General features: G+C 42.3%; 1 protein-coding gene and 1 pseudogene across 1 annotated transcript in view; one reads left to right on the top strand and one right to left on the bottom strand.

The window, feature by feature from the left end:
* PLCH1 (phospholipase C eta 1) overlaps nucleotides 1–12399 on the top strand; it is a 287303-nt gene that overhangs the window by 245293 nt on the left and 29611 nt on the right. Inside the window, exons 12-13 of the mRNA XM_062212704.1 lie at nucleotides 4582–4743; nucleotides 11152–11223. Coding sequence (XP_062068688.1) covers nucleotides 4582–4743; nucleotides 11152–11223 — 234 coding nt within the window. The remainder of the gene's footprint in view (nucleotides 1–4581; nucleotides 4744–11151; nucleotides 11224–12399) is intronic.
* On the bottom strand, nucleotides 2130–3847 carry LOC133749230 (elongation factor 1-alpha 1-like; annotated as a pseudogene).

Genomic DNA, 12399 nt, shown 5'->3' on the forward strand with positions numbered 1-12399 from the left:
AACTTCTAAAGGAGAGCAGCACCTTAATTGCATTCTTTTGGCCTCCAGACTTTAAGAAAATGCATTTCTGTTGTTTGTAGCTTCCACATATGTGGTAATTTATTATAGAGGTCACAGGAAATTGATCTACCTAGTTTCTAAGACTTGGCTCAGGTGTCTTCTGTTCTTCAAGTCTTGAATTCCACAGGCAGGGTAAAGTTCCCTCCTGTGTGCACCCATGGCCCTCCTTATACTGGTCACTCTACTTGTACCTGTAGGTGTGGTTATCCACTGATATGTTGATATTCTCTGTGACACGGTGGGTTCTGTGACAGTGGGCTTGTTTCTTATTAATGTTTTTCACCTGGCACCTGACAGAACAGAAGGAGTTCAGTATGTACTTGTTTCTTGTACAATGCATTTTGCTCCAAATACTCATGTTTATTAAATCTCCCAGCATGCTAGACTAAGTACTTAATACCTGCAGTGGGGACCAGTGTGCCTGGCTTTTCATCTGCAGATACCCTTTCTCTTGAGTACACATTGCCAGGTTAATTGTATTTCCAAAGCACTACTTGACTTCTTATTTATCCAGAAAGTCTTTCAAGTTCCTCTATTCTTTTAAGTACTTTCTTTGCCACCACCCTGCTCCATCAACTCCTGCTCCCGATAGCTCACACATTCCTGTGTTTTCAGAACATGCCTTATTCATGTAAATTCTTCACTGGAACTGTGGATGACAAGAAATCCCTTAGCTTCTTCCCGGTTCCATGAGAGCCCCATCAATTCCTGTCTGTTCTGTGAGGCCACCTTGGCCACTTAGGTGAGAATGCCATGCTCCTTCTCAGAACCTCCGTTACACTGGGGTAGGGTGTTTGGGGATATCCTTTTCCTAGCATAAGGATGTCAATAGCCAGTTCTTCTCCATCTTTGCATGTCCATCAGGGCCTGAGGGTCTCCAGTGAAGTGCCTTATTGATTTGGTATATGTTAATGGATTAATGTGTGTGATATTAATACAGGGAAATTCTGTACCTATCCTGATGTAGATTCTTTCCTTCCTTTTTTACCCCATCCTCCCTCTCTCTCTCTTCCTTCCTTCTTTCCTTCCCTCCATTCTTCTCCTTGTAGCATTTATCTTGCTCTGCGCTTACAGAATTTTATGAAAATGAGTTATGTTGGAAATGTAACCATTCTGCAGGGTTCAAATATAATAACCTCCTGGAAATAAATTTGCAAGTGAGAGAGTCTTAAGCTTTTATGAAAAATGTAGGAATTGTTTTTGTGGAAGAGCACCCATTTCATTACCTTTGTGTGTGTTAATATATAGAAGGTTTTGGACATAAGTAAATGTGGAGGCAATGGAAGAGCAGAGAAGCGTACACAGAAGCTAAAGCCCAGTGGTGTCAGGCAGAACCAGGTGGCCAAACAGCTGTGCCAAGCAAACTTCAAGGAAACCTATGTTCCTTGGTTAGTTAAAAGTTTTATGACTTATTATCTGAATGTGTGTGTAACTCTGTTTTCTAAAACCCTTGAAATTAGTTGTGATCTTAAAATAATTTTGATGTACAGGTCAATCAGTGGGGTTGAACATAGGAAGGCAATTTCCTTTCATAACAATCCTCAAGCCTGGGAATTTCTGCAGCACTCACTTGCCCTCAGTAAAGGTGATTTTTAACAGTGTATTTTTGAGCAAATTTGGAAAATATACATATTTTTCTATGTATGTATAGAAAACTTTGGCTCCAGAAGTTTTCCTCATCTTTTCTTTATTAAAGCATGCTGTAGCGTAGTGGGAAATGCTTTGGAGTCCTGAGTTGGAATCCTGCCTCAGTTTTTTTGCTAGTTACATAACTTTTTTTTTTCTCATTAAACTGTTTTAAAGGGGCTTAAAACTCAGTGACAGATTTTTGGTCATTATTTCCTTTACAAAGTACTGATTTTAGAAACCAATAACTTAAAACTGTCAAGTATGAAAAAAATAAAAAAATAAAATCCCAAAACAAATGTTCCATAAAACATTCTCCTTTCCTCCTGAAGATTTTATGATGCATTGCTACCATTAATGAGCCTTTTACTTTTAAACTGAAATGACCAATTGAGACAAACAGTTCTGAGACAGTTCTGTGGTGGCAGAGATTAGGGCTATATTCATTTAGCCTTCTGACCTTTCTGGGAAGACTTGATGACCTTGCCAGCTCCTGTTTTGATCACAGCCAGAGCAACTGTCTGTCTCATATCACGAGCAGCACAATGACTCAGAGAGCTCTCAACACACCTGGGCCCTCCAGGAACTGTATCAAAGATGGCAGCAGCATCACCAGATTTCCAAGAATTTAGGGCCATCTCCCAGCTTCTTTCCAGAATGATGATCAGTCTTTTCCTTCAGCTCAAGAAACTTGCAAACAGTGTGAGCTGTGTGACAATCCAGTGCAGGGGCACAACTAGCACTGATTTGGCCTGGATGGTTCAGGACAGTCATTTGAGCAGTCAAGCCAGCTGCTTCTATTTGTAGGTCATTTTTGCTGTCACCAGCAACATTGCCTCAATGAACATCTCTGACAGACATGTTCTTGACATTGAAGTCCATATTAAACCCAGGGAGAGCTTCACTCATAGCTTCATAGTGTATTTCAATGGACTTTACTTCAGTTGTGATGTTGACTAGAGCAAAGGTTACCTTCATGACGAGTTTGAGACCATCAGTCTCTACTCATCCCACCGGGACAGTACTGATACCACCAACTTGTAGACACCCTGTTGGGGCAGATGCAGAAGCTTGTCAGTCAGTCTAGTTGGTGGGAGGATGCAATCCAGGGCTTCCAGCAGTGTGGTTCCACTGGCATTGCCATCTTTGTGGGTGACTTTCACTTGAACCACAGCATATTAGCACTTGACTCCAGCATGTTGTTACAGTTTGAACCACAAATTGGCACAAGTGCTACCATGTCAGGCTTGTGGTCAGTTTTTTTTTTTTTGTTTGTTTGTTTTGTTTTGTTTTGTTTTTTACAGGTAGAGTGGACAGTGAGAGAGAGAGAGGCAGAGAGAAAGGTCTTCCTTTACCGTTGGTTCACTCTCCAATGGCCGGCGTGCTGCAGCCAGCGCACTGCGCTGATCCGAAGCTAGTAGCCAGGTGCTTCTCCTGGTCTCCCATGCAGGTGCAGGGCCCAAGGACTTGGGCCATCCTCCTCTGCACTTCCGGGCCACAGCAGAGAGCTGGCCTGGAAGAGGGGCAACCGGGACAGAATCCGGCGCCCTGACCGGGACTAGAACCTGGTGTGCTGGCACCACAGGTGGAGGATTAGCCTATTGAGCCGTGGCGCCAGCCATGTGGTCAGTTTTATTAATGTATGTGCTGACTTCCTTAGCAATTTCATTGTATCTCTTCTGTTTGTAGGGTGGCTCAGTGGAGTCCATTTTGCTAATACCAACAATTGTTTCAAACCCAGTGTGTAAGCCAGAAGCGCACACTTAAGGGTCTGCCCTTTCTTGAGTTATCAGCTTCAAATTCATTGACATAGCAGCAACAACAGGGCAGCACAGTCAGCCTGAGATATGCCTGCATTCATGTTTTGATAAAGTCTCTGTGTCCTGAGGCATCAATGATAGTCACGTAATACTTGCTGGTCTCAAATTTCCCCAGGGAGAAGTTGATGGTGATACCATGCTCACACTTGACTGTCAGTTTACCCGAGACACAGCCATACTGAAGGAGCCTTTTCCCATCTCTGCAGCCTCTTTTCAAATTTTCCAATGGTCCTTTTATTGATGCCACCACATTTTGGGATCAGACAGCCAGGAGGGGTGGACTTGTTAGAATTTAAATGACTTATGATAACGATGTTGATAAGAGTCTTTTCCTTTCCCATGTTGGCTTTGATTTAGGGATGGTTTTCACAATACCTCTATTCTGGCAGCAAACCCATTGCCCAAAAGCAGCTTTGTAATTTTGAATAACTGTGTTAGTCAGCTTTTTATTGCTGTAATAAAGTACCTGGTGCAGCCTGCTTTATAAAGAAAATAGGTTTATATTGGCTCATAGTTCTGGAGAAGCAAGATCCTAACAGCATGATGCAGGCTTTGTAGAGGGCCTCCCTTGGCTACATCATGTCATGACAGAAACATGTGTGTCTGTGCATGTCTGGGTGGCTTCTTTACTCAAAAACCCACCAAGATTCAGCCACAGGGGCTCCACCCTACTGACCTAAACCAACCTAATTACTTTCCAGAGGCCTTGCCTATAAATACCATTAAACTTTGAGGACTAAACTGCATACATTTTGAGGGAACAATTAAGCATAGCAGCAACTTAGTTTCTCTAAGTGTCAAATTCTTCATCACTAAGAGAGAAAGGGTAATAAAACTGTATAAAGTTCTTGAGTGTTGAATGCAGTTACATGAAAATTAGCTGGCAGAATGAGTTCTTAATAAACAGTAATTATTGTTATTATAAGATTTGTTAGGGGCAGGACCAAAATGCTACAATGAGTACCACTGAGAGAGAATGAAATTGTAAAAGCAATGTTGGCTTGATTGAAGGGTATATTCTAATTGATTTTGAGTTTCTTAAGGGAAATCATTTGCATTACTTAATTCTTTCCAGAATAACGGGACCACTGAACATCAGGTGGAATCTTTCATAAGGAAAAAACTGGAGTCACTGTTAAAAGAATCTCAAATTCGAGACAAAGAAGATCCTGATAGTTTCACAGTGAGGGCTCTACTGAAGGCCACGCATGAAGGTTTAAATGCACACCTGAAGCAGGTACACGATGTCCTCCAACAAGAAAAACAAGGCACCTTGTATTTTGTTTCGAATCACTTGTCACCTGTGAAAATGTCTCTTACTTTCCTATCCTCATTTTGCTTGGAAAATGACAATCTCCTGCTGCAAAATGATGTGAGAAATAGTTAAAAACGTGGATTGTTCTGGGGTAGAATGACTCAAATACTGTATTATTTTTGAGCTGGGACCACCAGGACAGAGCCCAGCATCCAGGGATCTTCCCAGCACATGCTCTGGTGAGGGAAGAAGCTACACCCACCCACCTCTCCATGTTCAGCTTGCCTCCAGGCCCAATTGATTGTGTCTCCTGAATGTGCCTCCCAGCTCTCTATTTCTCTGTAGCTGTATTCTAATCTAGACAATTCTCAACTCTCACCGAGACTTCTTTGTTTCTCTTCAATCTCATCTTCACTCAGAAAAAAAGCATGATTTTTTAAAACATAAATATAATCCTGTCACTCTGGTGTTTGAAAATCTTCAGTGCCTTTGAGTCGAGGTTTGGATAAATGGCAAATTCTTCAACCATGACTTCCAGGCCCTGCATGGTAATATTCTTGCCTTTCTCTCCAGTGTCAGAGCTTCCCAGTGTCCTGCTCTATTGTCTCCCACATTATACCAACCTCAAAGATCTTTATTTGACACAATCTAGTATTCCATTTTCTCTGCCTGGAACATTCCAAGCCTACGTCTGCTAGCTAACTGCTGGCTGGTCTCTTAAATCAAGCTTCAATGTGATGGCCTTAATGAGTACTTCCTTGAACTCCCAGATTAGGTTGCTATCCCCTTTGTATTTTCCATGGCAGTCTATTATATATTCTCTTTTATGAAAGTTTTTTCTATATGTTTCCAAGTTTCTTGATTAATACCTGTATTTCCAACTGGACTGTAGATTCTATGAAGACAGGGACTATGTCAACCTTGATAATCACTGTTATCTTCATTTGTATAATGTCTGGAACTTTGTAAGACCTTTACAAATCATCATTAGATGAATGAATGGCTTGGATTTTTGCTGAGAAATTAACTCTAATTCATAATAAAAATATCATGAATGGGAGAGGAAGAAGAATATTTCTCATAAATGGATTGTTTGATGTTACAACCATAGGTCATCAAGGATATTTATTGTGTCCTGGAGGTGATCCATGTGGTTTTTGGGAAAGCTAGTAGCAGCCATCCATGCTCCTGTTGTTTGTCTTCCAGAGCTCAGGCATTCCCAGGCCACGTGAAAAATCACTTAGAAGCAGCACCTTGGTATTCAAGTGACCACTTAACATTGGTGATTGTTCCCAAGATCCAATAAAAATGTAACCAGTCATTCAACCACTGGGTTGTTCCTTAGATCTATTTGGTTTCCGAACATAGAAAACCTAATTCAAAATGACTTAAGTAATGAAGAAATATGTTGCATTAAGTAAGTGGCAAATTTGCAGAGTGGTCTTCAGGGTGGGCCTAATCAAGAGGTGCAGTGTTGTCAGAGACCTGCCTTTCTGCTGTCCCTCCATACCATTAGTGTCATCCCATGTCTGCTTCTCCTGCCTTGGTGGTTGCCAGATGATTGCCAACAAACCCAAGAGGTGCTTACTCCATGCCTGGAGATTGAGTCACTGTATCTGGCCCAACCAACAATTCAGAGTTCATACTTACCTCCAATTGGGCAACCTAGCTCATACACAAAACCTTAAATTAATCCTTCCTGAAACAATAATTAGGAAGGGTACAGGATAACACCAGTATACCAATGCCAGTAAGAACTTAACCTGGAACTGACGCCAAGGTCAGCTCCTTCCAAACTGCATATTAGAGGGGCAGATGGAATATTGGGGAGGCAACCAAAGGTGAGTTACAACATTACTGACTGCTCTGATAGTTTATTATTTCAGATGTTCTTAAAATGTCTACAAATAGTGATAAGTTTCTCCCCTTCTCCTCCTCCTCCAGCTATTTATTTTCAACCAACAAATACCTATAAAATCACATTTGGTTAGTCCACCTTCCTTTCTGCTTCTTGTCCTTAGTGAACTCTCGTTGGCTAGTCTGGGCCCCAGTCATTTCTTCTCATGCTCTTGGGGAAGAATTTTCCCCATTATAGATTAGTTCAGTTAGAAAGACAACTATAGATCTTGGTTATTTTTTAAGAAAACAAATTAAACCCATCTTTCTTTTGCTATTCTTTGAAGAGAGCCCAGTGATTTATTTCCCCACCAGGTAAAATGGTAAAGAAACCTCACATTTTATGGATGTTGTAGAGCAAAATGTATCCCCCTTTTCCTTTTCCTTTCTCTTTAATCTAGGTGACTGGAAGTGGGCATTAGGAGAGGGTAAAGTAAATGGAACCTCAATAGGCTGGGCTGTGAGGTGTCAGGGTTTTGGTCCAGTGGACAAGTAAAACAGGGCACTGTTGAGACAAGTGCATCGGTGACAGATGCAGATGCATGCTTGACCCAAAGCCGAGGATGTGGTGAGTGGGGTTCAGGGCAGCACATCACTCCAGCTGCTTTTTTCTAGATCATCATTGAGCAATGCGGTGTGGTATCTACTTTTACAGTTTCCTCTGGGCAACCTTGCAGAAAAACAAAAACAAATGCTCCTCCTGGCTTGAAGAACTGAGTGGACACAAGAGGGAATTCTTTAGCGTTCTCGGATCTGCTCCTTTCTTTGCATCTGAACTGCTGCTTCCTGGATCACCATAATGAGTCTTTACTTTGGCTTCTCCAGCCCTCAGCTGCCCTGCCCTCTCCAATCTCTCATTCATATCACTACCATAGTGATAGCTCAGAATGTGCATCCGGTCATGTCATTCCCCTGTTTTCAACCACCCAAAGTTGGCTCAGGGTGGGCATTTGGAGTAGTGGTTAAGTTGCTTGGGGTGCCTGTTTCCCATAGTGGAGTGCCCAGCTCTGCTCCAGATTCCAACTTCTTCCTAATTCCTACCCTGGCAAGCAGGAAGTGATAGCTTAAGTAGTTAGATCCCTACACCCATCTGGGAGACCTGGTTTAGGTTCATGGGTCTCTACTTCCACCTGGCCCAGTCCTAACAGTTGCAGGCATTTTGAGAGTTAACCAATTGATGAGATTTCTGCCTGTCCATTTGCCTCTCTCTCATTTGCTCTCATTCTCTCTTTCTGTCTCTCAAAAAATTCTTTGAAGGGGTAGGCATTTGGTCTGGCAGTTAAGACACTAATGAGAATACCTGTGTAGCAGATTGGAGTGCCTGGGTTCAGTATCTGCCTCTGGCTCCTTATTCCAGCTTCCTGCCAGTGTGGACCTGGGGTAGCAACAGTGATATCTCAGATAATTGGGTCCATGCCACCCACATGGGAGATCTGGATTGATTTCCTTGCTGTGGATATGACCATGGCCATTGTGGGTATCTACTTGGTTAACTAACACTTGGGAACTTGCTGTTTATCTATGTCTCTATCTCTGCTTCAAAAACAAATGAATGAATATTTAAAAAAAATCTATCAAAGTTGGCTCATAGTTTGAAAAAAAAAGTTCACATTCAGAAATGTAGCCCATGAGATCCTCTCTTTATGTTCAGGACCAAGCAATGACTCATCTGCCCAATGCATGTGTGTTCAGATACAGGCACAGGTCTGCTTCCTTTGTTTCCTGGAAGCTATCATGGTCTTACTACTTGGGCTTTGTACTTACTGCTTTCTTGGCCACAACATAATTCCCCATGTCACATAGATAATGTCTACTCATCTTCAGGCTTCTGCTTTTGCATCATATCCTCTTGGAAGTATTTTTTAATCCTCAAGTTAAGGTGGCCTCCACGTGCCCTAAACATTCCCCATTATCATCTTACCACAGTGGATTGTAACAGTTTGTCACCACCATTAGATGTAAGTCCTGTGAGGATAGTGTCTACATCACTCTTATTTGCTATGCTGTTGTTCTTGCCAGGTTCCTGGGACTATGTCTTATCCATGAATTCAGTGAAAGATACGGTGCAGATGCTCAGGGAGACATATAGGGGCCAGTGTGGTGGCACAGTTGGTTATGCCACTTCTTAAGACACCAGCATCTCTTATCAGAGTCCTGGTTGCAGTCCTAGCTGCTCTGCTTCTAATTCAGCTTCTTGCTAATGCACCTAGAAAGGTAGCAGAAGATAGCCTATGTACTTGGACCCCTGCCACGTATGTAGGAAACTAGGATGGAGTCCCTGGCTCCTGGATTTGCCCTGGCCCACCCTGGCTGTTGTGATCATTTGGGGGAGTGAACCAGGGGATGGAAGGTATCTATATATCTGTCTCTCACTCTACCTCTTTCTCTCTGTCACTCTACCTTTCAAATCAATCAATCAATCAATCAATCAATTTAAGAACTGGAGATAGGTATTTATTGACATCTATCTCTTGTATGGGGAGTAGCTGGGGAAGGAAAGGAAGCCAGAGAATAGACTTGGAGCTAAATAGACTCTTTGTCACTATTTTTGTAACTTTGGGTACATTATCTAATTTCACTATATTTCAGTTTTTCTTTTCTGTAAAGTTGAATTTTAATTATGCTTATCTCTGGGATGGTTGTATATATTAAATGAGAATATATATAGCACACTTATCATTATCCTTGAGATATAGTAGTTGCCTAATATATGGGGGACCTCATGCTTCAGTTTGCCTGAGATAGTTGTGCTTTGTTGTCTTGGAGTAATTACTATTAAAAGTGCCCCATATAATTTTTCAAAGGGTTCTATTTTAGACAGTAAATGACATGCTCCCTCTAACAATAGAGGTGGAAAGAGATTCATAGGTTAATTGGTTCATTTCTACCCCATTTCACAGATAAGAAAACTGAGACCAAGAGAAGAGGCTTGCCAATGGATATGTAGCTTCCCAGTGGCAGAATTGAGTCCCTAAGTTGCAGAGAAGTGTTACTTCCATGGTCATATCTGGTTATCTTTTTAATTCCAGAGTTTTTGAACAGTTAATGATCAGCATTAATAGTTCTTCAAAGGCAATGAACACACGTGAACTAGTCAATACTTAACTAACATCACCCTGTGAAGCCCTTACCTCTACTAATCCAGCAAATGCTGGACTTATCTTTTTCCAACCAGTTCCTGGACTCTTCCCACCCTCTGATGCCTAAATTATATCTTTGACTAGTGTTTATGGTCACTTGCACATGCCCTTCACAGCATTGTGATTTTAATTGGTTTTGCCTACCCACATTTATTCCAGTTATGTGGTTATCTATTTCTTCTTTTCTTATCTTGAGTCCTGGGTAGGTGGGGCCTGTTGATGTCTTTTTATATCATGTTATTGACAATGAACCACTTAAAATATTTTTAGGGATAAAAATTGAATGAATTTCTAAATCTTTAAGCAAGGTGCATTTTCTGGCCCCTAATAAGATATAAGCTTGAGCAAAGAATGTTGGCCAGGATCTCTAACCTGGAAAAGTAACCTGTGTGAGGAAAAACTCAGAGAACATTACCTCTTTCCAGTGCTCACCTCAGAGGGCATTATTTCAGTGGACAGACAATACTTTTTATAATTTACTTAAGTAAAGATAATCATATTGTTACAGATATCCTTGGATTTTTTAAAAATATTTATTTATTTATTTGAAAGGCAGGGTTACAGTGAGGCAGAGGCAGAGAGAGAGAAAGAGGTCTTCCATCCACTGGTTCACTCCTCAGATGGCCGTAATGGCCAGAGCTGTGCTGATCCGAAGCCAGGAGCCAGGAGCTTCTTCTGGGTCTCCCACATGGGTGCAGGGACCCAAGGACTTGGGCCATCCTCTACTGCTTTCCCAGGCCGTAGTAGAGAACTGGATCAGAAACAGAGCAGCCGAGACTCGAACTGGCGCCCATATGGGATGCCAGCACTGCAGGCTGTGACTTTACCCACTATGCCACAGTGCTAGCCCCTATCCTTGGATTTTTTTAAAAAAATGTTTTAAAACCCCAAATAGCCATGTTCAATCAATGTGATCACTTTCTTTCTTCAGCAGATTTGCCTTTTAACAACTTTTGGTCATTTTCTGATATTAAATCTCTTTTTACCTGGAAATGATTTATTCCCACTCCGGCATTGAAAGGACACAGCTTACATTGTGAACAGCCTGGTGATTAGGCACCATGAGGGCCAGCACAGCTGGGCGTTGCTGAGAGCCCTTGACCGCAGCTTTGGAAAGCTGCCAGCAGCAGCTACATCCTGGCTGGTGCCCAGGCATCCTTGCCAATGCGCCTCTGTCTCACCAGACCTGGTCGCCTTTTGGAGGATGGGAGGGGTGGAGCAGGAGGAAACAAGCAGGGTCTGCTTGCTTCTCACCTGGTGGTGAATTGAAGAAAAGATCCCTCTGCCATTCCAGCAAAGCTAAGGAAAAAACAAAAGCATGAAAGAGTAAGATTCATATCCTTTATTTACTCAGAATCCAGAAGTGAAGGAAAGTGGAAAGAAATCGCATGGACGATCCCTGATGACCAACTTTGGAAAACATAAGGTATGAATCAATAAAGTCTGAATCAACAGTGATAAATGTGCACAATGCGATGAAAGAGTCTGAAAGGTAAGAGAGTATCCCTGTGACTGTGCAATAGCTGAAGATTTCTTAAGTAGGACCCAGAAAAGGAAAAGATTGATATTTAAACTACTTTAAAATTTAAAAAATGTCACAAAGCTACATACTGGGAAAGCGTAGTTTAAATAAGTGTAGCTAACAAGGATTTTTGTGCTGAGTATGTAAATTATTCCTGTGAATAAATAAAAAGGCCAGACAACCTAATTTTTAAAAAAATGGGCAAAAGACTTAAACAGGCATTTCACAAAAGATGTCTAAATGGCTAAGAGGGTCATCCTTATCAACCATGTGGCAAATGCTGACTAAAATGATCACTAAATTACATATCCATGGGGCCTTCAGAAAGTTCATGGAAAGTGTGTATGTTGAAAAACCTATGCAAAGGGACTGGTGTTGGGATGTAGCAGGTATAGCCACTGCCTCTGATGCCGCCATCCCATATGAGCATCGGTTCATGTCCTGGTTGGTTCAGTTGTGATCCAGCTCCCTGCTAAAGGACTGGCGAAAGTAGCGAAAGATGGCCCAAGTGTTTGGGCCCCTGCTACCCATGTAGGAGACCTGGAAGAAGCTCTTGACTTAGGTCTTGCCCAGCCGTGGCCATTGCAGCCATTTGGGGAGTGAGTCAGCTGATGGAAGATTCCTCTCTATCTCTCCCTCTCTCTCTGTAACACTGATCTTCAAATAAATAAATATTTTTAAAAAATGCATGGATTTTGGCCAGTGCTGTGGCTCACTAGGCTAATCCTCCGCCTGCAGCACCAGCACTCTGGGTTCTAGTCCCAGTTGGGGCACTGCTTCTGTCCCGGTTGCTCCTCTTCCAGTCCAGCTCTCTGCTGTGGCCCGGGAAGGCAGTGGAGGATGGCCCAAGTGCTTGGGCCCTGCACCCGCATGGGAGACCAGGAAGAAGCACCTGGCTCCTGGCTTCGGAAAGCGCAGCGCGCCGGCCGTAGCGCCCATTTGGGGGGTGAACCAACGGAAGGAAGTCCTTTCTCTCTGTCTCTCTCTCACTGTCTAACTCTGCCTGTCAAAAAAAACGCATGGATTTCAAGATTTTTTGTACCAAAATAAACATTTTTAATTCAGGTTTTCTATGAGCTT

The sequence above is a fragment of the Lepus europaeus genome, chromosome 2 (assembly GCF_033115175.1).
Source record: "Lepus europaeus isolate LE1 chromosome 2, mLepTim1.pri, whole genome shotgun sequence".
Lineage (NCBI taxonomy): Eukaryota > Metazoa > Chordata > Mammalia > Lagomorpha > Leporidae > Lepus > Lepus europaeus.